Source organism: Sprattus sprattus (genome assembly GCF_963457725.1).
Source record: "Sprattus sprattus genome assembly, chromosome: 2".
NCBI classification, from domain to species: Eukaryota; Metazoa; Chordata; class Actinopteri; order Clupeiformes; family Clupeidae; genus Sprattus; species Sprattus sprattus.
This window is the reverse complement of record NC_137921.1, coordinates 36161988-36187560: the sequence shown is the minus strand read 5'-3', so window position 1 is coordinate 36187560 and position 25573 is coordinate 36161988. Positions and strand designations below refer to the sequence as shown.

General features: G+C 44.0%; 1 protein-coding gene across 1 annotated transcript in view; it reads right to left on the bottom strand.

The window, feature by feature from the left end:
* Positions 1-6344: 6344 nt before the first annotated feature.
* Positions 6345-25573, bottom strand: part of map1sa (microtubule-associated protein 1Sa) — a gene marked incomplete at its 5' end in the record, with an annotated part of 34604 nt that continues 15375 nt past the window's right edge. Inside the window, 5 exons of the mRNA XM_080859920.1 lie at positions 6345-7706; positions 8455-8669; positions 9248-12503; positions 12648-12788; positions 13866-13948. Of these exons, the coding sequence (XP_080716046.1) occupies positions 7551-7706; positions 8455-8669; positions 9248-12503; positions 12648-12788; positions 13866-13948 (3851 nt within the window). The 3' untranslated portion in view covers positions 6345-7550. The remainder of the gene's footprint in view (positions 7707-8454; positions 8670-9247; positions 12504-12647; positions 12789-13865; positions 13949-25573) is intronic.

The window sequence follows — 25573 nt, the reverse complement described above, 5'->3', positions numbered from 1 at the left end:
TCCCAAAATGATCTGTACACTTGTTTATCACTCTGCACTGGATGTTTGTCCTTCAAATGTATAGCCTTATTTAGTGTTGTTTCACAGTTTAAAAGTTGCTGCAAGGATTTGAGTAAAGGCACATACTGAAAAGTCTTATTATTCTTACGATCTAAAAAATATTCAATGGGTTCCACAACATTAAAGTTTTTTCTATAATATGCCTTCCTTTTCCATGCAGTCGAGAGAGGACCGCCTTCCCTACTGCAGCTTTAACGGGATTTGTAGTGCAAAGTACAGTCGCTAACTCTTTTACAAGAGATTCATCAACTATGCAATTGTTACTTTTTAAGGAGTCCAGTAGAGTCTTCTGGGCGACAGGGACAGAGGCAGTACCAATTAAATATTGTAACTCATCAAGCAGTTCTGTTACAGCTGCACTTGGCACCAGAAAAGAATGTTCTAACTTAAGCAGGACCGAGGCTAACTTCACTTCAATAGATTGCGCCAAATTTCTTGGTTCTTCATTAGTAAGTTCTTCAGATGTTATATCATCATCAGATTGCTCCGTAGCACCGCTTTCAAAAGATTCTGCTACAGCAGCCAGGTCCATCAACTATTCCTGGCTTAAAATCATGAATTGCGTGGGGGTTATGTCTTCGCCACTTGTGAGTATTGAAAGCACCGTAAATATTTGTTTTATATAAACAATCATTAAAAACGCATTCAACAGATTCACGATTTCTTAAATGTGTCCCAATGTGTTTAAAATATTCAGTCTCTGTAGAAAGTTGATTGTTGTTGCAGATGTGGCACTTGAATGCTAAAAAGCTATCTTCCTGTGGGGATTTTTGAGTAGGGTGGCATTTGCTTAGATGAGTCAGCAGAGCTTTCCATGTTTTGCAAGTGCATGGGCAATACTCATAAGTACAGGGGTAAGCACGGCCCCGCCCATAATGATGATGATCAAGTTTATAATGTTTCAGATGTTCAGATCTTCTTGAATATGAATTCTCACAGTCTTTACATTTCCACATATATGAATAACGGAGGAAAAATAAAAAGGCAGAGGAGAGGATGGTTTTAGGAGAGTGATCTAATTATCACAAATACCCTCATGATGTTGTACTCAGAACTTACTCCAATAAGACGAGGGACTTCCAAACTGGTGGTTGCACAGCAGGAACTCAGTGGATCTTGTGGCTGCTCTCCTTAAATTAAAAGAGAAAAAAACGTTTTAATGTTGGATATTCTCAATGTTATATTAACAACATCTTATACAGTTTAAAATTGACAAAACATTATTATGCCTTCTGTTCTTTTTAAATCGAATTTACTATGCCTATGAAATAATATACCTGACAAAACATAACTTATGTTGCTTCATTATTACACAGTTCAGTTTAGCTTTACAAAAAAGAGAAAATACAGCACAGTAAGCAATAACACACAAACACAGCACAATAGCACAGTAAGCAACACAGTACCAGTATTTCGTTCCCACTATCCATAAGTCAAACACAAGAAAATTTGCTAAAAAAATAAAAGCTTAAAAAAAAGCTTATAGGCCTTTCTCAATCACCATCCTGTCTCCCCTAATCCCACTTTCACCTGCCTGTCTGCTCCCACCTCACTCACCTCCCTCCCTCCTGCCCGGCTCACCTCGCTCCTTCTCCCTCTATAACTTAAGTAAATACCCGCTTCTTTATCTGACGTGACACAACACAACGTAGTTTTTTTTCCAACAGTGTGAGAATATGTCCGTGACATCTGTCCGCGGGTCTGTCTACGTGTTACGTCTGACGGTGGATGTCCACGGGACGCGACATTGTGTCGCGCTCAGTGGGATAGAATGGAGGCGACTTGTCAATATCGAAAAAAGATGGCGGACCTCGGGACTCAGTTACCGGGACATATTTTATGTGAATAAAGGTTATCTACACCTCTTTTAAATGTCTAATCGACTCGGTTTGTTGTTTGTATCCTACACGAATGCTGTGAAGTCAAACAGAATATTGTAGGTCTTAAAATAAGCTCTCAACTATTAGATAGCTTGCCGCTAATACTTTGACCGAAACCCATTGAAAACACATTGAAGCTAGCTAGCTGCTAAATAAGTTACATACAACGTTTTCGTGATTGAACTGGCTGATATATATGGTTTAGATAGAATAAATACACAAATTATAAATTAAAGTAATCAGCGCAACAGCTTAACTGAACTCTGAACTATTACTGTTAGCTTGCCGCGAAAACTTTAACCGAAAACCCACTGGAGCACATAGTGTCTAACTAGCTAGATGCTAATAATTTTCATATACTTGAACATTGCTACCATAGACATCCTATTACCTACACACTTTTTAGCTAGCCCTCAGCAGTGACTCGACTTTTTGAATGACAGTGACCTAAAAATCATACCACAGTCTAATTTGACCATTATAATTTCTCATTAAGGTATAAATATTCAACAACATTTCATTTTAGTTCCCGTTTAATTAATATTCACCGCAAAATATACACCGCAGTTCTGCTGAGCTCATGAGACCGAGCTCAAGCATGGCTGCTCCCACACACACGCACCATGCGGCCATGCCCCCCCCCCAGCGCAAACCCCAGCAGAATGATTCATTGTTTCATTCAATTCATTCACAAACTCACACAAACATAAGACAGACTCTTTGTCTGGGGGCTAAAATGTAGGCCCAGTCATCTTTAACAATCGAAATGACTTACCTTAACGTTGCCACAATGCCATAGTCTTCTTCTGCAATGGAAAAGGTTGCCGCCAGAACTTTTAAAAAGTGCGCATGCGCGAATCACTCAGTCTAATAAAAATGCTTTGATTAAAATAAAATAATTCAGTTTGGTGCCTCGCTGTCAGTTTACATTATAGTAAAGTAAAAAAAATCGATTAAACCATGAACATAAATAAGAATGTTTAGTTTAATTGAGCAAAGTATTTTTTTTTATTCATTGGAATGAAAACAAACATGTTAAAAGAACAACAGCTCTGTTTCACTTTTTTCAGTGTAGGATGTCTTAGAAATTATCCGTTTTGCTGATCTACAGCCTGCTGATGTTTAATTTCTAAATGTGCAAATCTGACTAACTGCAGAGAGGGAATGAGGCACACTTGTCGAATAATCACTGATGAGTACTATTTTACAAAACTACAATTTAGACCAGGGGTGGGCAATTCATTTCCCCAAGGGGCCACATGAGATAGTGGGACTTGTGTAGGGTCGGACCAATAGGCTGAACTCAATTCAGCATGAAATGTCCTCCTCCGGGGGGAGGACAATTGGCCGAAAAATGGCCCTGGGGCCGCACTTTGCCCAGGTCTGATTTAGACAGACACCCTAAAAGGTTTTGTCTGTGGATTTAGACTGTCCCATTATCACAGTCTAGTGCTGTGTCCCCGCATCATTATCAAATTCACACTTAAATCTGGGGACACAAAAAGAAAATGCAGTAGTCAACAAACATGAACAAGCATGCTTCCTTATATGTCTATCACTATTATTACTGTTTCTCACTGAAAAGAGGCATTGTCGGGTGGGACGTAACACCAGGGCTCATCATCAAATTCACAGTCACACATGGAACACAAAGTGAAAATTAAGTTGTAATGATTCACCCCATGAAGTGCCGTCTAACCGACCCGCTTCCTGACACATCTATAGTGAGGCACACAGTTGGGTCTTCCTCTGTATCATCCCGATGGGTGGGGACAGGTTGGTTACGCCAAGGTTCTGGAACTCCTGCATCCCGCGCTGCTCCTGCTCCCGTGCCACTCCGCTGGCACATGTGTGATTCTGTCTGTAACACTCTTGCCACCAGAACACATTTTCCCACCATGCAGTTGAGGGGTATATAACAATGTAAAAATGTACTGATATCTAATAGATGGATTTTACATCTGAATTACATTTACATTCTGACTGATAAAACTGACTGATTGTTCTTATGCAATCCATCTTATTTCATATAATGGCATTTTATACTCAAATGTGTTTATAGTAGCCTGGATACCAGCCTTATGTTTATAGCCTCTAAGCTTTGAAATGCCATTGTTGAGTCTTGAGCAAGACCTTGGCAGAGGAGCTGGAGCTGGTACTTGCTGTATGGCTGAAGAGATCTTTTGGAGAAGGTGCGCTGGTGCCTCAGTGTACTACTACTAGTACGCAAATAGAAATAATAAGATGATTATTGACATCATGGATGACATTTGTATACGGCTGACTGACCATTTAATTCAGTTGGACAATGAGACTAGTCTTTTAATAGGTTTAACCTTTAAACAAACAAAACATTTCATGTCTTTTAGAAGCCCACCAGGACATGTTTACTTACTTATGTTGAGGATATCTGAGATAGATTAATGGCATTGACTCAGAACGCAGATTGATTCTGCTTCCTTACTAATTACAGAAATATGGAGGCATAATGCACCACTTTCCCAGAAAAAGGAAAGGTGATGTTTTTTGCCAGACAGATAAATCAGGCTTGGGCAGTGATAGTTTATGATTGGCAAATTCTAATATTCCATGTCAGAAGAGAATATTTCACCATGCCCACATTTTTAAATTGAATTTAATCGAAAATGTCATTATTGCCAGAGTTTGGACAACCTGCCAGCCTTTATCTTGCCCAAAATAGGGGCCTTAGTGTTGTTGGCATGTTACTCTGTCAATTGAGCCACAATTATGAGAAACACAAAGCATGGAATGACAGCGCATAATTATAAAAGGGGCATATTTATTTCAAAGGGGAAAAAAACAATAGTGTAGTGTTTCATTACTGTAAATGTATCATTTTCTCAACTGTCCAAAATGTTGTGGCACCTTCGTTCCTCCAGCAGAGGGCAGTCACAAGCAGGGAGCCATCGCTGACTGGTCTGTGGCGCACTGAGACAGCATGCTAGATCATCCTTGAGGACGAGTTTATCCTGCAGATTACTTTAATTTTCATATAACACACGTCCTGGTTAACCCTTACTTTTCTAAGGACCTCAAGGAGGTAAAGTGACAGATTTATAGAGGTTACTTTTGAAATGTTCCCATGTGATACATATCCTGTGGTCTGGTCTGAGGAGTGACTTTAGGTGCTAAAGCTCTGATGTGAGCGCTCATTCACAGTGTGTGGCCAGCATCTTCAAAGCAATGGTGAAACGCTGGTCTGGAACTGCATATGAACTGCAGAAACATTCATGTCCGGTAGAGAGCAGGGGTGTTCTTGGGTGATGTTCTGCTGTAGTTCTGTTGGGGTTTTTTTTTTTTTTTTTTTTTTTTTTCACCAGGACCATTTTGAAAACAGCTGGTTCATTTCTATGTGTCTGTCATCAATGTCAGCAATGGCTGAAGGAACAAAACTTAACAGAATAACATACAAATGCACACTTGACAATGTTAGAGTTGGAAGAAGTATTACAAGTACAATAGTGGAAATACTATTTTTAAGATGCACCAAAGAAACAATAAAATGGACAATAATTTAAAACAATAAAAATAAATAACAAAAGGACATGATGGAATTACTTTTAGGAATTGTAGTCCTCAGACTATAAAAGTTGAAATAGATCAGGAACCTTTGCAGGATCACACAGGTATTTATCACCTTATCTGACACTTTATCATGGTAATTTAAAATGTTTTGGTAAGATCAATCACATATGATCTTGAAATTAACACAAACCAAATACTTTTGGGTGTCAATCCAAAGTTGAATTGAAATAAAAAATAATATAGCAGAAATGTTATTAGTTGAAGGATAAAACCTTCTCAAGTAGCATGAAAGGAACAATGACACAAACATACACAGACAGACACACACACACACACACACACACACACACACACACAGACAGACAGTGAGTGAATGACTGAAGCATCGATATGATGCATGTAGATTTATCTGCCAAGGGTCATGGAGTACGATGCAATGCCGAGGAGATGAGCCAAGGCCACATCCATCCATCAAGGCCAACAGAGCAGGTACAGAAAACACCCACATTCCATAGAAAACAAACATGATTGTTGAAATGTTTACAGACAGGCCCCCCCTTTGTCTGCAAGTACTGAACATATAGGCACTACGTGTCCCAGTCAAACCACCCATCAGTCACAGTCCAACCCTAACTAGAGCTTCCCCTGATAGGCCAAACCACCCATCAGTCACAGACCAACCTTAACTAGACCTTCCCCTGATAGGCCAAACCACCCATCAGTCACAGACCAACCTTAACTGGACCTTCCCCAACGCACCTCCCCCTGTATGGCCAAAGTCTTAAATCGCATTGTAAGGTGCTTTCTTCATTTGGATGGACATACACCTCTTCGATATGAAAGGAGTGCCAGTGAAAGAAGTGTTTTAGTGTCAGATATCTGACAAAGTCTACAGTCTCTACCAGAGGGACGAGTCATTTAGAGACACACCGCTCACTTTAAGATGTGCTATTACTTGGGGTGTAAAACCTATGCAGGAGAGATTATTGAGTATATGTTTGTATTGCAGTATTGTAATATTGGTCAGCTATCCTAACTGTAAACATGTAAACATCTAGCAAAAAGCTGGTCCAATTCATCTGTGCAAGATTATTCTACAGAACCTGTGCAGTGGATTCTAAAAAACCTAAAAAGAAGTGGTTGACATGAAAAGGTTATCTTGTACTATAGGCATGGTTTTAACATGCATATAACACCAAGCCCTGTGATACAGCTCCAGCCGCTCTAGCCTTCACCAGTGAACATCCAAAGGGAGAAACCACACAGTGCTTCAGTAAGTGCAGACATTCTCTATGAGTTCCCCAAACCTGCCTACAGATAATGTACTACATGTGTTCTCTACATGGCTGTCTATGGATGTCCTACCCGTGTTCTCCTTATGGCTGAGAGATAATGTACTACCTGTGTTCTGGCTGTCTATGGAGGTTCTACCTGTGTTCTCCTCATACGTGACTTCGGTCTACCTTTGCCTTGAGAATCCAAATCAAACTGTGCAGAGCAGACATCAGGCAGAGGCAGGAGGGATGGGGGTGACTCTTCTAAAAAGACTGAGAGATGCACCTTATTCTGATCCTCTTAGAAAGCGTTCCCAAAACAAGAACACCTTCAAATTCAAATAACCACAAAAACTATCCTGGTTGAAATTCTATGACCTTCAGATCCTCCCTTCAACATTTCGGTTGAGTATCATCATCGTTGTCATACTTTCTTCTCCCAGCCCCACCTTACTACAAGTTTATTTTCCCTTTTCTCTTCTCACTTTCTTTCTTCAGAGCATCAGCATCTGACCCAAAGGCCCTGCTTTAAACATCTTCAAGGACTTCTGTGCACCTTATATCCGATCACCAGGATGAGTTCTATGGGTGTGTTTGCTCTTTGCCCCTTTGAGCTGTCTAAAGACCAGTCTACTTACAGCAGTGTGATGCAGACCCCATGCATACAGCAGGACGTCGAGCAGGGGGGCAGGAGAACAATACACTTCATTGACTGCAAGGGAAAAGGGATCCCTTTATTGTCTTTTAAAAAAAACTAAAGAAAAACATCTCCTCTGTTGCACTGGGCATCTTAGAACTCCACTTTGCATGCTGGGAAGGTCTCGTCCTGCATGGCCACGGTGCTGTTGCTGCCCAGAACCGTAATGCCCAACTCCCTCTGACGCTCATGGGTCTCCTGGTACCAATCGTGCATCATCAACGAGTCAAACGTCGGGATCAGTGTCAGCTGTGGACGCAGAGCAAAGTTCAATTATGTTTTCTCATGAAAAAAAAAAGATAAAAAAATATTCAGTAAAGGCACCTTTTACATTTTAGGATACCACTTCTGCTACTACTTCCGCAAGTAAGTGCACTAGTCTGCAAATGTTGTTAAGGGTACATTGAAACATGACTTCATGACATGCAAATGAGATTTGATTGTCATTTAACAAACATATTTAATTTCCAATGTATGTTTTGTTCAAATGGAAGTTTCCAATTTCTCCACCAGGGTGCAATCTAGAGCAAAAGAGCCCCCTAAATGTAAATGTAACCGGATGGATCTGTTGACTTGTTTTCCCGGTAGTGTGATACACATAATGCAGCTTTGGAAATATTCGATCATGTTCAGTAGAATTAAACCACAAGCATAATTTGTTTTGGTAAAAACTGTGAATGTAAACAAAACCTTTTTTGTAACTGTCCGATTTTAACTGGTTACCTTTCAGGGATTCTGAACTAAAAACAACATTCCTGTAATCACACACCCAAAACATGTCTATCTGGGGCCAACTAGCTAAGGACATCATGTGTGCTCTCACTCTCAGATATGTTTAGATCTCATTGTACCCCATGTTTCAGAGGCATCATGATATTTTTTGGGGGGGAACTGCTGCATTTCTGTAGTGTGATGTGTGGCTTGAGCAGTATCTCGACCAGGCACCCAGCAAAAGGTCTATGTGTCTGTGTGTCTGTGTGAGAGACTGAACAGCTACCTGCACATCTGGCCAGGATGCTTTGCCCTCCAGCAGAGCGTCCAGGACGCTCCTCATGACAGCCTCCTTCAGCGGGTCGTCTCCACTCACGATGTAGCACGAGGAGCGCAGGCGGCGGAAGAACTCCACATCCACGGTGGCAGCGGCGGAGCCAGAAGGCAGGTAGGCCATGTCCAGAAACACCGGGGCAGCCGTGGACCTGGAGCCAGCAGAGCCTGGGGAGAGAGAGGCGCAACCTTATTAAAGCTGCTGCAAGAAAAACATTACTAAAAATATTATTATTTTTATTACAAATATTATTTTTTTAGGTTAAATTGTCCCAACAATCTGATAGCTGGCGCAAAAATAGATATAGATACTCTGAGGAAAAAATGCCCGCAGAATTCTCTGTAATCTGCAACCTAAATTAACATCATCAAATCATGCCACTTTAAGCGAGACCTGCTCCAATGCCTCTCAATCATTCTAAAGTTGCACAGGAGGGAGTGGCCCACTATAGCACAGGTGTTGAATATTCAAGTTCATGTCCCAATTGTGTTGCTCAAATGGGTATTATCGTAACCAATCGAAACTTGTTTATATGATGCATACGGCCCACAGCCTAATGCTTCTTACCATAGTGTAACAAGGAGAAATTACATTTTCTAAACTGAGATGAATTTATTTAGCAGGCAACACCACCTTTTTACTGTTTGAACTGAAGGTCAGAGTGCTTAGTGTTACTTTTTATGTTTTAAAAAGTAACTATGCGCTATTATTTCTGTGTGTACAGACTGATTTAGTGGGAACGTACCCGAGGTGGCTGGCTTTGCAGTAGATGCTCGTGAGCCTCCCACAGCACCACGTGACGCAGGCCTAGTGTCAAGGTTAGAGGTCGCCTTCAGCGTGCCACTCCCTGTTCCACTCTTCGCTTTCCCACCTGCTGCCGAGCTGTTCATGGGCAGCCTCTGGGCGTTGCCAGCTGGCTTCTTGGGTCTGGCTGCGGGGCTCTTCTTGGTCTGGACCTCTGCGTCCGGGTCGGCCATGCAGGCTCCGGGGTGAGGCGGGAGGGGGGGCAGGTCCTTCATGGGAGCTGGAGGAGGGTCTGGAGACGAGGGCTGGCCCTTTAGACGAGACGAGTGAAAGCTGGAATGGTCGTGCGGTTGCTGGGGTGGGAAGGTGTCGCCCGAGTCATCCTCGTCTGAATCCAAGGCACCATCCTCACTGATAGAGGGGCAGTCTCCAGTGACTGGCGGCACATCCGAGTCTGTGCCCGAGGGTAGAGAATCGCTGGCAGACGTCGGCGGTGTGCCCTGGCTCTGGGGTGTATGGTGGTTGTTATTGTTGCTGCTGCACAAAGGCTTGACCAGCTCCTGCGTGAGGTCACTACTGTCCTCAGAGAGATCATGAGGACTGGCAGTGTGCCCTGGAGTTGGGCTCTGTGGCTGGCCTTCGGGAGACTTGTGGTGCTGGAACTCACAGGGTGAGACCAGGCACAGGTCCACATCGTGTGGAGGGATGTCGAGTAACAGTCCCTGAGGACCAGAGCCGCGTTCGTCAGACCCGTCTCCCGATGAGCGCATGTTATGACAAGCCTTCAGGGGAAGAGACATGCCGGCTTTAGAATCCGGATCCACTAGGTGGCCATTTGAGAAGGTCCCGTCCCCCATATCAGATCTGGGTGAGTCACAAGCTGGCGGAAAACCTTGCTCAAAGGACACGGATAAGGACTCGTCAACCTCTGTGGAATGTGGGGAACCGACCTCAGCAGGCAAGGACGTGAATGAGGGGGCGAAGGAGCTGAGGGTGAGGAAGCTGGACTGCTTGTCCTGAGAGGAGGTGGAGTTGTTCTCCAGGTTGCTTCTCGAGCAGCCTGCGTCCGAGGTCTTGTTGGACCCCAAGACGTGGCTGTCCTCTAAACTGAGACTGGTCACTTTCCCGCCTAAACTGCTGTCCTCAGCAGAGCACTGGGCATCGTCTTCAGGGGACTGGTGGAAAGGTGTGTGCCCTGCGCTGTTCTGACCCGAGCCAGGAGGGGAGACCATCTCCAGCGTTTTTTCCTCGGAGCTCACACAGCCATCTTCTGGACCGTTCCGGTGCTCGGTCGGCGTCAGGTCGAAGTTGACGCTGCGCTCACTCTTTGGCGTCTTGGCGAGAGGTGAGGTGGGATCTGCTGCCTGGCCAGGAGGGGGCAGTGTGTCCATGTGTTTACATTTATCTGGGCTTTCCACAGTGTGAGTGCCTGCTCCTAGACCATTCACTTTGTTTGACCCCGTCAACTGTTTAGCTTCACTTCCTGTTGTAGTATTCACTGAGCTTTGCTCATTTTCCAATTTCAGCTTCTCAAACTCTTCAGTCATGTCTTCTGGCGTGGACATTTTGGAGCGATCTGCATTACCCTCCGAGGAAGAGGGGCCCATTGGACCTCCCTGATCTTTTTTGTCAGGCTTGGACTTGGCCCCCTTATTCGCCGATTCTTTCTTGAGGGTACTCAAGTCCTTTTTCAGGGATCCATTCCTAACCGTGGTCTTTTTGGTGTCAGCAGCTGCTGATGCTGCCGCGGCCCCCATGGAAACCCTCTTGGCATCCTTACTAGGGGCCTTGGCTGGTTTCTTTTCTTCTGCTTTGACTTCCTTTTTCATTTCTTTCTTCGTTTCGGGTTTCAGGTCCTTCTTTGGTTTCAAACTAAGGTCCTTTCTGACCAACTCCCTCTTCTTCTCCATGCCCTCTTCTTTTTTGGCCAATGGCTTTTCTTCCTTCTTACGTACCTCTTGCTTCTCGTCTTTCTTTGTCCCAGGTTTTTCAACCTTCTGTAGCTTCAGTTTAACCTCACTGTCTCTTGGTTTTGCCTTGTCTTCTTCCTTTCCATCCTTAGATGCGGTTTCGCTTGTAGCTTTGGTCTTGGTCTTAGGGTCCAGCTTTTTGACATCACTGCGGGCTAATTTATCCTTCAGAGAGGCACTTGCAGGTCTTGTGTCCCTGGGAAGGGACTTGAGGCTTTCTTTACTTTCAGCACGCTTTGGCTGTTTATCCAGCTTGGACGTTTCGAGGTCCTTCAAACTCACAACAGGGTGCTTGAGGAAGTCCAGGTGCTTCAGTTTTTCGAACCCTTCCAGAATTTTGCTCTGCGGCGTGCATCCGGGAAAGAGGACCCTAATGATCTTCTCCTGAGGGCTGGCAGGGTGCCAAACCAGAAGAGCACAGATGGAGGCAAGGCAGGGCAAAGGCAGGTCAGAGCCCTTTAGGTTAACACCATTGTTTGGCCAAGACTGCATGAGTGCCTCGAGATCTTTGCTCCCTTTGACTGGGTTCAACACGTACAGCTCCAGCCGACCGACTCCCATCTTCTGGAAGAGGATGACCGGTTCAATCATTGGGCCATTGGCGCGGGAGAGTGGTTCTGAAGTGATGGACAACTTTTCCAGATGCCGTAAGGTAAGTGCTGCCTGGTCACAGCTCCTCAGTACTTTCGGGTCACCTTGGAGTGTTTTCAGTCTCTCGGGGGTGTTCAGGAACACTACCCCGATTTCCGGAGAAGTCAAATTTTTCAGCCAGTCCTCGTTACTTCCACTGCCCTGTTCCTCCTCGAGCTCAGCCACTTTTCTTTGGAGGAGGCTGTTGACACCAGGGAGGTTGTCTACGCCGATGTGAGTGAGTAATATGGAGTCCACTCGATCCAAATGCCTGACCAACTTCCAGAAGCAAGAGCGTGAATCCGATCCTCCGTTCACCAAAACATTAAATCCGTTAACCGCAAAAAAGGCTGAGTCCCCTCTCCCCCCTGGAAAGATGTAGCAACACGGGCGCGAGAGCTTGAGGAACCCCGCGCTGCCCGGAGGCTCCAGGAGCTCGAAAGGCGACTGAGGCTCCAGGGACTCCGAGAGGTACTCTGTGAACTCCTGCAGGCCCTCCATCGCGGGCAGCGTGGCCGGGGGGTTGATCTTGATCTCGATGAAGTCCTGTAGGTTGTGCTTCTCCAGCACAGAGTTCTTCCACGTCCCTGTGTTGGGACAGCTCAAGGCCAGTGTGGCTTTTTGTGTTGGGTCTGCAGAGCTCAGCAGCTCACCAATCTGTATACAATGATGAAGAAAGTTTGTCAAATGACTGTACCAACTCATGCATTACAAAGTATTATTAAGAAGTCAGACAAAGACAGACATACATATAACAGTTGTAATGTAACACGAAAGGAAAAATAGCTCCGTATCAGTTACCTCCTCATCTGCAAATATCTGAATGAAGTCATCAAGAGAGAAACTGCCGGTCTGCAGCACAAGGTCACCTGACTGCTCGACACACTGCCCTGCAAGAATCAGCAGCTTGTGGCGAGACACGTCAGAGACCAGCCTACGGACCTGGAACAGAGACCCAAATGATGGAATCAAACACACACGAATTCAAGGACGGAGAAAGCTGTTTACAGTTTTAAAATGGCTTTCCAACTGTTAATCTTAAATGATACACAAAACAAAGATTTGTTTTTGCGTGCCAGCATTCCAAAATGAGGCACAAGCAACCAGGAATTATATTTTGGCTAACTTGCATTTGCCCTTCATGCTAGATTAAAATGTCACATGGACTAGTCCTCTCCAGTGCAAGCACACTAAAAATATTCACAAATGTTTTGTCTTGCCAAAGGCACCAACCACAAATCCTAACTCCTGAAAAATAACATTCTTGTCTAAATCATGCACAAAGTCAGAGGACCAACTCGCTACATGACGGAACCATTTTACATAACACATGTTGCCACTGCACCGCATAACAGATCATCATCAGAGAATCCGACGGAGTGCTTTGCATGTTCATTTCAATATCTTTGCTGGGTATTTACATGTTTGTATCCGTGTGTGTATTTTTGGATGAGTGATTACAGCAAAATGAGAGGCAGCTGCAGAGAGCAGAGTCCTATAGAACAGCCAGAGAGATGTTCTGCCACCGTGGTGTTTACATACTCAGGATGTGTTAATGACATTGCATCTAAATGAACTACACACCACCTAATAAGGAAAGCAAGAGCACTACTGCAGAAGAGTTGGCCCATTGCGGGACAACTGACTGACCTTTCTGAAGCGATTAATATCCTGAATGAAACATCATCACAAAACCTTTAAACAACTGGCACAAGCAGAAGAGGATTATGGCTACTGAGATGCATGCAGCTGTACGCTCGTAAAATCAGCACCACTCTCAGATGTCCCGAGCCAGAGCAGAGCTCCCAGCACGCGACCGCTGAGACGTTCACGCTCATAATGTGCAGGTGGTCAGAACAGGACCGCTAAGTTCACTCATTACGTGCAGGGGGTCAGAACAGGACCGTTGAGAAGTTCACTCATTACATGTAGGAGGTCATAACAGCAAACAGCCCTTATATTCCGGCTCAAATCTCTCATGGGGGAGGAGTGGGGTCAGGGGTCACGGAGAGGACTCACCTCAGAGGAAACCAGAACATGGGACGGATTCACAACCACATGGGTGTCCAGAACATCACCGCTGTGCTGCAGAGTCCTCTGGCCTGAAGATGGATGGGAGAGGAGGCAAGAGGGAAAGAGAGAGAGAATTATTATTAGAACACCAAGGAGCTGCAGGATCATGCATAAGCAAGTTACGAGTGCATTAATGTTTGATATGTCCTTAATCCATCGAAAATTTTAGTGAGACAGAAGGCGGCACAAGAGGGAAAAAAGGTATTTCTGTATCTGGTGATGAGCATGACATCGCAAAGTGTTTTTCATGTTATTGTTCCTTTCATAGGTCCCTTAAACAGAACAAATTCCAAGAGACTGTTGCTAAGGCAACAGCCACAGACAGCCAATGGGCGCACAATGGACAATGCACAAGTACCCAGGAGTTCTTATCCCATGCAACAAAGCTGAAGTAAGTGGATCAGAAATCCTCAAAACGCACAGGGAAGATTTGTCCAAACCATATGTCAAATATCCCACGGTAAACATCTTACAGTAAACCAATTAAAGCATACAGACACCTTAGACACTCTTCTCATGAGGCGAACAGCAGCCTATCTGACCAAATCAACAATGTCAGTCCAATCGGGCTAAAACTGTAGCATTTTACATAAAGTAGACAAATGCAAACTAATTTCCTTACACAGGTACTGGTTAAGTTCTGGGATGAATTTTAGTGTGAACAGTATTAAGGTCATATAAAGAAAAAAATTACGATTACTGAAATACCAGTACTGAATCACAAGTGTTTTAAAGCACAACTAAGCAAGCTGTCTCTAGGTCTACCAAGAGCACAAAAGCAGCATTCACCTTGAGATTGATGAGCCGTATGTCAAAGCCAACAGAACAGATTTCGAGAATGAGCTTGTGATCCGCACATAACATGGAGTCACATGCTGCATGGTAACCACACACACACACACACACACTCCAATTTCCTACTAAAGCACCCTATTGATAACTCTCCCTACACCAATTAAGGAGAAAAACAATCAGTGGCCTTCAAGAGTAAGGAAACAGCCAGGAGCGAAACAGTCCGTGTGATCCTAACAGAGCCGTTTTGTAGTTCACCATCTCCATCTGAAACCTGACCATAAAAGACCCACTAAAGCCATTACTGGGAGGCCAAGGGTGAGGACGGAGACAGATTACAGTGAGGTGCGAGGGTGAGATGAGGGGAGAGGACCAATCCAATGACGGATCACTCCAGGAGCACATGACACTGCCCAGCACACCAGCACACAGCCACTGAGATACAAGGGTGAAGCTAAGCACACGACACTAACCACGTTACATGAGGCATCCAGAGAATAAAACTGAGCTCCAAAAGTGAAGCTAAGCACACTACACTACCCATGCAACATGAGTCATCTATACAACTACAGTTTACTTCCATACAACGTATATAAACTCTTAAGTAACTAACATGGAGAAGAGGGAGTCCAACATAGCGTTCTCAAACATACTTGTTATTAGTTAAGTCACTCAGCTGTTGTCAGTGGAGGAAAGACATTATACAGCTTTTAAACAGCTCTTACTACAGTTTAAAATGTAACTGTGCGTGTGTGTTTATTTTAAATGTTACTTTCCACAGGTCGAGATCTGGGACAGGCAGGAAGAGGTGGTTGGCAGAGAGAGGGGCATGATGGGATTGATTGCAGCTGTGGTAATCTCTGGTGGACAGAAGCGAGCTCCTGATTGGGTTACGGCTCAATTAAGGAAGTGTGTGTGTGTGTGTGTGTGTGTGTGTGTGTGTGTGTGTGTGTGTGTGTGTGTGTGTGTGTGTGTGTGTGGGACACACAGAGGTAATGACCCTGGGCCGCAGGATTACCCAGAGGCCCATAGGGCCAGCGGAGCCTATGGTGCGCCATCCGTTGACTCAGCACTCATGCCATCTAACTGGGGAGGTCTTCTCCGCTCTAAGAGTCATTGGTGGGGACATTTCACTACCTTTTCCATTTTTGTACTCCTGTTTCTTGATGCTACTTGTTTATTTCACACACACGCACGCACGCACGCACGCACGCACGCACGCACACTGTATATTCTACATATTCTGATAATTTGGTCACTTCCTTGTGGTTTTCTCCCTCATGTCCAGTAACAGAAGATCAGGGCTTTGCCTTGTTCTCCTCATGTCAGATCAGCCCGAACGAATGTTGTGACCACATCCTTGTGACCTCATGACCTCATCCTCGCCCCCCCTGGCTGAGAGACACGAGCTCTAGGCTACAGCTGGACCTCCTTCCTTCCTGTTCACTCGCAGGCCTGACGCCATGGCAACAGCACAGGACCTTTCTCTGAGAGACAGCAAGCTAGGAACAGAGTGTGTGTGTGTGGGTGTGTGTGTATGTGTGTGTGTGTGTGAGAATAGAAGTGAATGTGTGTGAGACTGTGTATGCTTGTTGCGCTATTGTGTGAGTGTGTGTGTTACATGATACTGAAAGTGTGCATAAATGAGTGTGAACATGTATTTGTGTGCTTGTTGAGATGCTTTTGTGAATGCATGAGTATATGCATATGAATGTTGTATACAGCCGCGGAAAAAATTAAGAGACCACTTCAAAATTATCAGTTTCTCTGGTTTTACTATTTATTGGTATGTGTTAAAGTAAAATGTACATTTTTGTTTTATTCTATAACCTACTGGCAACATTCCTACCAAATTTCAAATAAAAATATTGTCATTTAGATCATTTATTTGCAGAAAAATGACAATTGGTCAAAATAGCAAAAAAGATGCAGTGTCTTCAGATCTCGAATAATGCAAAGAAAACAAGCTCATATTCATTTTTAAACTACACAATACTAATGCTTTAACTTAGGAAGAGTTCAGAAATCAATATTTGGTGGAATAACCTTGATTTGAAATCACAACTTTCATGTGTCTTGGCATGCTCTCCACCAGTCTTTCACATTGCCGTTGGGTGACTTTATGCTACTCCTGGCGCAAGAATTCCAGCAGCTCGGCTTCTTTTCATGGCTTGTGACCATCCATCTTCCTCTTGATCACATTTCAGAGGTTTTTTATGGGATTCAGGTCTCGAAATTGGGCTGGCCATGACAGGGTCCTGATCTGGTGGTACTCCATCCACACCTTTACTGGCCTGGCTGTGTGGCATGGAGCATTGCCCTGCTGGAAAAAACACTTCTCAGAGTTGGGGAACATTGTCAGAGCAAAAGGAAGCAAGTTTTTCTTCCGGGACAACGTTGTACTTTGCCTGGCTGAGGTTTGTAAAAGACCATAAGGATTGAACCAAAGCGGACTGGAGGGTCTTCTAGTTCGTCTTCTCTGATGAGTCCAATTTTCAGCTTTGCCCAACACATGGTCGTCTGATGGTTAGACGGAGACCTGAAGAGGCCTACAAGCCACAGAGTCTTGCACCTACTGTGAAATTGGACTCATCAGAGAAGACGAACTTAGAAGAACCTCCAGTCAGCTTTGGTTCAATCCTTATGGTCTTTTACAAACCTCAGCCAGGCAAAGTACAACGTTGTCCCGGAAGAAAAACTTGCTTCCTTTTGCTCTGACAATGTTCCCAACTCTGAGAAGTGTTTTTTCCAGCAGGGCAATGGTCCATGCCACACAGCCAGGCCAGTAAAGGTGTGGATGGAGTACCACCAGATCAGGACCCTGTCATGGCCAGCCCAATTTCGAGACCTGAATCCCATAAAAAAAACCTCTGAAATGTGATCAAGAGGAAGATGGATGGTCACAAGCCATGAAAAGAAGCCGAGCTGCTGGAATTCTTGCGCCAGGAGTAGCGTAAAGTCACCCAACGGCAATGTGAAAGACTGGTGGAGAGCATGCCAAGACACATGAAAGTTGTGATTTCAAATCAAGGTTATTCCACCAAATATTGATTTCTGAACTCTTCCTTAGTTAAAGCATTAGTATTGTGTAGTTTAAAAATGAATATGAGCTTGTTTTCTTTAGATTATTCGAGATCTGAAGACACTGCATCTTTTTTGCTATTTTGACCAATTGTCATTTTTCTGCAAATAAATGATCTAAATGACAATATTTTTATTTGAAATTTGGTAGGAATGTTGCCAGTAGGTTATAGAATAAAACAAAATGTACATTTTACTTTAACACATACCAATAAATAGTAAAACCAGAGAAACTGATAATTTTGAAGTGGTCTCTTAATTTTTTCCGCGGCTGTGTGTGTGTGTGTGTGTGTGTTTATATATTACTAAGTTGTGTGTTGGCTTCCGTGCGCGTAAATAAAGGTGTATGGTTCTGCGCACGCGTAACAGTAAGTGTGTGTGCATGAGCTACATGTTGCTGATTGAGATGACAGTAGCATTATCTTGCAGCAGTTACACAGAGAGAGCCTAGAATCTCACAGTGAAAATCTCCCAAACAAGACTCTGACCATGCATTTTGCTTAAAATATTAAAGAAATGTGTCATCTGCGTGTGAACTTTTTAAGTGCAATGATACCCCTTCCTACACCAGCAAATTTCTGGAAGAATCTTGATTCCCTTATTAGGCAGTATATTTGGAACAGTAAACAACCTAGGCTCAAATTCACTACACTGCAACTCACCACAGGCAATGGAGGCCTTGCTCTCCCCAACTTTAAAGTGTATCACATGGCCTTTCAGTTACGTGCCCTCAGAGTGTGGATGGACCCCTTATGCACAGTCCCATGGAGAGAAATAGAGCAACAACTTATTGGAATTCCAAGATTACAAGACTTTGCTTTTGCAGGTGTCGGTCTTAAAAAAAATGTATGCTGACCTATGGCCCTATTATCGCAAATACAATAGCCAACTTTAGGCGGGCGGAGGGGCACTTGTGCTTTACTAATAAGTTGCACAGGAATACCCCTCTATGGCACAACATGCACTTAATGTCCGGTTATAAGCCCTTTGTTTTTTCAAGGAGTGGAGTGAGAGAGGTATTTATACGCTGGACCTGTTGTTTAATGAAAAAGGTTTGCTGAGCTTTGAAGAACTCCGAGCCAGTTTTGATGTCCCTAAAACATCTTTTTACTTTTATCTTTGCTTGAGATCAGCACTGAAAGGCTGTGGAGTGCCATGGGGGAAAGATCTTGAGGCACATCCAGTCATTAAGTGGGTTTTTGATAACCCCATGAGAGGGCTAGTTTCCGTGATTTACACAGAGCTAATGGAAGCATCCACAGGTGAACTCCCATTTGTAGAGAAATAGGAAATAGATCTAAACATTCAGGGAAACGCTATTAATTGGGACGTAGTTTGGGATAATATTTTCCACTGCTCAAAAAATAATATCCAATAATATCTGATATGATAGGATGTCCAATCCCTCTTGACCCAGTTGTCTTATTACTAAATGATGAATCTGGGTTGAACTTGACTGAAAAACAGAGGAAGATATGGCTAGCTGGCTCAACAGCAACTAAGAAAATTATAGCCCAGCGATGGCTCACTCCTCACTCTCTCGTTATGCGGAAGTGGTTATCATACTTTCTGGATACAGTGATGCTCGAGCTTTCTACAGCAAGGGTTAACAAAGCTAAACTCAGAACTGTGGAGATCTGCGGCAGCCCAAATCTCTGACATGCTGACCTCAACAGCACAGGAACTAGATAGTTCCCCAGTAGACAGTGACTAGGCAAGGTGTTTTATTTTATATATTTACTTTTGTTTGTTTGTTTTCTATTAAAATATTTTTTCATTTAGTTTTTTTTATGAGACCGCAGGGGGGTGGGGGGGCGATTGTATGTTGTTTATCCTGTGGGTTGTGGGGGGTGGGGGGAGGGCGATTCAGTTCATGTACACCAGATGATAAATGTAAATAATGTTCTGATATACTTTTGTCTTGCATGACGTAACTGCATGAATGTCTTGACTGCATAAATGGTGTCAATAAAAAATTGATCACAAAAAAACGAAATGTGTCATCTGTAACTTAATCCCTTTTGGAAATCAGGTCATCTTTTACTCGTTCAGCTAATCACAGCAACAGAAATCTCAAACAGGGGAGCGAAACCTTTTGTAGGTTTGTATAAACTCGTGCAGGAGAGTGTCTACAAATGATGGTGTGTTTTTCGTTGAGTGTGTGTTAGGCTAATGTCCACACTAATACGTTTTCATTTTAAAGCGGCATTTTAAAACAAAAGTAATATCCATCCAGACGAGGATTTAAGCTCTGCATCAGAAATAATCTTCATCAACCAAAACGCCAGAAAACTGTATACATTGTGATAAGACTGATAAGACCCAGTCAGGAAGCAAACAAAGTTTTTCAACTCAAACTAGTATGGACGTCAGGCGCAAACGTAGCAAAAGTGATGCGTTTTAAAATTATACATTAGTGTGGATGTAGTCCTGTACGTATGAAGTTTGTGTGCGTGTAGTGTGGATGTAGCCCTGTATGTAAGTAGTGTGTGTGTGCATATAGAGGAAATAACACTCAAAGCCCCCACCCCTCCACCCCCATTGATCCTGCCTGGCAATTTCTCCCCTGGGGGGCCAAAGAGCCTCACCCCTATCAAAGCTCGAATTGTGTGGAACTGAACTATACACACAATGCAAAACACACACTCACCACACACACACCAACAAAGATACACTTATGATACTGTACACACACACACAAACACACACATAGCAAATATACACACTAGCAGACACAGCATACAGTTTGCCCCCCCCCCCCACACACACACACACACACACACACTTCTCAAATACAGAGATTCATGACATATTAGCATAGGAAACAGCTAGGCTTACACACCACCAGTGAATCTGACATCCTTCAGCGGCAGGGGCTTAGTCAGCACCTAGAGCACTGCTGAAGGAAGCAGCTCAGAACCACAGAGAGAGAGGGAGAGAATGCCGGAGTCACCAGCTCAGAACCATAGAGAGAGAGAGGGAGAGAACGCCGGAGTCAGCAGCTCAGAACCATAGAGAGAGAGAGAGGGAGCTGAGGTCGACACAGATGATTTGGGGTTAGCTTAACGTGGGATCACCAGTCACTTCTTACCCAGCTAGACCTGCTTATGCTATTCACACAATACACACACATGCACACACTGGCAACCCCACCCTTTCCCGATAGCTGTGATCTCTGTATATGGAGGTTTTGTGTGTGTGTGTGTGTGTGTGTGTGTGTGTGTGTGTGTGTGTGTGTGTGTGTGTGTGTGTGTGTTTGTATTGGCTGTAATAGGAACATCAGTACATTATTGCAGCAGCTGTTCTCACTATCCAGGCAGGAAGCTGATGCCCCCCCATTAAAACACCCCTCCCTCAAGTGAAACGAGAGACATTGCAGCATGTGGGCAAACTACCAGCTCTCAGTCAGGGAGCATGTCACACACACACACACACACACACACACACACACACACACACACACACACACTTGAGGTAAACAACCAGATGTTTTCCAGCGTGTACTAAATGCACATTCTGAAACTCTGTCCAGTTGTCATGTACACAGCTACAGTGTATGATGACACTGGGATGCCTGCCCCACCCATTCTGCCGGCTCATCACATCCTTTATCGCAGATGGTAGACTACTCAGCCAACCTATCAAGGCACAGGTCCCCTCCAAACAGCCCCTGACTGACAGGGCCCACACCCATGAAAGTGGGCACAGACTACACGCCACCCAGTGGGCACGCCCAATAGAGCACTTTCTGTTTTCACAGCCTACAGTAGAGATATTTCAGATTATAGTTTTACTATTCATCCTCAAAACTGGCAGAGAGAAAGAAAGAGAGAGAGAGAGAGAGAGAGAGGTGGGGTTGGGGTTTATTCTCCAGAATTTCTAACTTTTTAAAAAATGCATTGAATTCATTCCTTTAGCTGTCCGTCCTGTGTGTGTGCTCAAAAAACACACTGCCAACTCTGTTTTTGAGAAACAAAACATAACGGCCCAGACCGAGCCGTAAACAATTCCAGCCAATCAACACCTTGCTACAGGAGGAGAGGGAAGGGGTGTTATTTGAATGGCCAGTTCAAACATTAACAACCTTACGCCAGATTCACAGACTTGGCCTCAGCTCAATAACAATATTATTTACTCGTGGTAATGCTTTAGCATCAATAAATCATGATAGAAAACAGAACAATGCTGAGAAGCAACGAGAGAGAGAGGAAGAGAGAAGTGGAGCTGAGGATGATTAGGAGAGAGGAAGAGAGAGGTGGATCAGAGAAAGACAGGTGGGTGGGGTGCACTAGCCTGGGCTACCTGTCCCATAGAAAAAAATATTTTGACACACATTAATATTTCAATCTTCATGTTCAGCACAAAAATAGTTGGTTTCATTTGGGTTGTACATTGTAAGGCCCCTTAGCTAATATGTAGTGTTTATATCTTAGACTCTTGAATTTGAAATCTGGCTATTTTCTTATATTTTCAGCATGTACTTCAAAGCCGAAAAACCTTCACAAAGGACTTGGATGCCCAGGTGCTATGTGTAGGCCTACTGCCTCCCCACCATAGGTGTACAGCCCATACACTAATCCAGTTGCAAACTATTTTTTATTTTTTATGACCCATAAACTATGCTTAATGCTGTGAAGTTGGAAATAATAGGCATAGAAATGCTAATTTTGTAATAATACAATACAATACAGTCCAATTGTTGTTAATATGAATAGGCCTAAAGTTACAGTATTTCTATCACAATTTGCCAGACTTTGACCTTTTGTCTGTTCTTGCGATGATTGTTCTTTGTATTGTGCCATGAGCCATCACTGTGGCTATTATGTTCTACTGTTTACCATAAGTACAGATACCACATCACCTTCCACTGGATGTGTGATTCACTAATTGAGCGTCTTGAGCTTCATTACAGTAAGATTGCCAAATCCATACTTCCAGTGATTTTGGTGCGAGTAACTTACAAGTAATACAACAGTAGTGTAATGCCTTACATTTTAAAAACAGTAATATTGTAATGTAAAGAATTACTTTAAAAATGACAGTAACAAGTAATAAATAATGCATTCCAGTTTTGAAGTAACTTGCCCAACACTGCTTACGACCAAACAGAGCTGTGCGCTGGCGACCATAGACTCAGACAGGCGGTTTGTTAGGTGTGAATTTGACGATCTCAAAAAAAATAAATGCGAATAGACTAGTTACGCCACTGTCCACAATGAAGTGCACCTGTTGACATTACAAAATGACAGAATAAAATGTTATGAACGTCTCAAGTCTTCACATATGACGGAAAAACAGCCTTTGTCACTGTGATCTTTCGTCATTTCTGCCGTTCTCATTCTATGCTTGTCAATCTGTTTTGCTATCCTTGTTAATTTATTTTATCCATAAAGGTGTTGATGTTGTTCAATTTCATATGTTAATTTAAAGTTGCCAAATTTCAAGTCATCCATTCTTCAACACTAGCTGCAACCTTATCTTCAAACCGAAAGTAACGTGTGTACACATCGGGGCAGAACTCCACTTGCGCGATATAGAGAGCAGAGGACACGCGCGATAATCTAGAGACAAAAATGACATGCCGTTGTGTAAATAAGTAAATAATAAATAATAACACAAGGCTTTTTATTTAGTTTAATAAAAGAACACACTATAGACCTGTTCCATAGGAAAGGTAACCTTAAATGACTTCCGCTGTGATCTGGTGCTTTATAGAAAATAAAATTGAGCAAAATGAACTTGACCTTCCAGGGGGGGCGGGGCTAATATAATGGTAGGGGAAACACTGGTTCAGAGATATTTTCTGACTATGGTCTTCCGAAGTCCGTAAGAAAACAGTTCGAAAATGAAAATGATATATATTTTTTTTTTTGGGAGATCGATAGGGAAACGCGGCCCACCCTAAAAAAAGTCTAGGGTCGGCAGTTTTTTTTAGGGTCGGTCGGGAAACAGGAAACACAACATTTTTTTTCCTAGGCCTAAGCATGTAAACCCCCTCTCTCAGGGGAGTGTGTATTATACTGACTCCCCAAGTGATGCCAGCACCCAAACACACCGCATCACTGCCAATGCATCACTAGTGTCTTATATGTGCGCACACGCGAGCACACACAGAAAGAGCCTGTTCTCTCCAGCCTGTGTTGGGTGTGGGCCTCCTGCCGATCTGCTGATGTTGTTAATGGTTCCCACACAGTGTCCACATTGTGGCCATGAAGTGGTCCTCAGAGAGCTAACTGCTGTGTTGGTGGGCGGGGGAGGGGGGCAAAGCAAACTGCTTGTGTGTGTGTGTGTGTGTGTGTGTGTGTGTGTGTGTGTGTTTGACTGCTTAAAGGCATCAGAGGCCGGGGCAGTGTGTGTGTGTGTGTGTGTTTAACTGCTTGTGTGTGTGTGTGTGTGTAACTGTTTAAAGGCATCAGAGGCTGGGGCAGCACCGGTCCAGGGCCTGCAGGGCGGAGCTATGAAAGCCCAGACTGTTCTCAGGCGTTGGGTGAGCCAAGGCCCTGATGGTGGCCACAGAGAGAGCCACGCCTCTGTGTGTGTGTCCTCCAGGGTATGCTTGCAAAAAGAACAGATAGAGCTGGAAGGGGAGAGGAAGAGTGCAGAAGAGGGGAGAGGTGTCAGGGTTGGTCAACCAGCCGCAAGGAACACCCCCTCCCAGAGCCGCTATGCCTCCATGTTCCATTCTCTAGAACTCTGCGCGCACGCACGCACGCACGCACGCACGCAGACACACAGACACACAGACACACAGACACACAGACACACAGACACACAGACACACAGACAGAGTTTTAAAAGGCTGCTGTTTGGGGGGAAACTGATTTGGCCATGTTAAACACCCAGAGCTGTGTGTGCGTGTTTGTGTGTGTGTGTGTGTGTGTGTATAGATATGTGTGTGTGTATAGATGTGTGTGTGTGGCAGCTGCAAGCATGCACTTGTTAGTAAGATGAATTCAGCAAAGGCCACATCACACACACGTACACTCTGAATACACACACCACATCACACAAATGTCTTGGTATGTATACACACACGGCAAACATATGCTACAGTGTGTGTACACACAGACATAGCACGAGCAGGCAAACCCGCCCACATGGCAAAGTACACACATGCACTCACACAAAATACACACTCCACAGGATACACACAAATCAAAGCCACACACACACACACACACAAATCAAAGCCACACACACACACACAAATCAAAGCCACACACACACAAATCAAAGCCACACACACACACACACACACAGGCCAGGGCCAGCTGGTGAAGGTGATGGACGGAGTCATGAGGTATAATCTCAACAGCAGGAATGTACTGCACACTGCAGACACACACACACACACACTTCTGACACACTGTGGGCAGGACACCAATACACTGTCGACACACACACACACCACACACACACACACACACACACACACACACACACTCCTGAAAGAAGTTGACCTACTTTACCAGACGAGGGTCGCAATACTTTCATAAATTCCTTGAGCAGACACTACTGTCAGCCTGCAGGAAACCAGCCCCTGCGGATGAGTGTGTGTCTGTGTGAGTGTGTGTCAGTGTTCATTTACATGTGTGTAAGTTCATGTGTGAGTGTGTGTGTGAGTGTTAGAGCATACATGTGTGTGAGTGTTCATGTGTGAGTGTTAGAGCAAACATGTGTGTGAGTGTTTATGTACAAGTGTGTGTGTGTGTGTGTGTGTGTGAGAGAGTGTTAGAGCATACATGTGTGTGAGTGTTCATGTGCGAGTGTGTGTCTGTGTG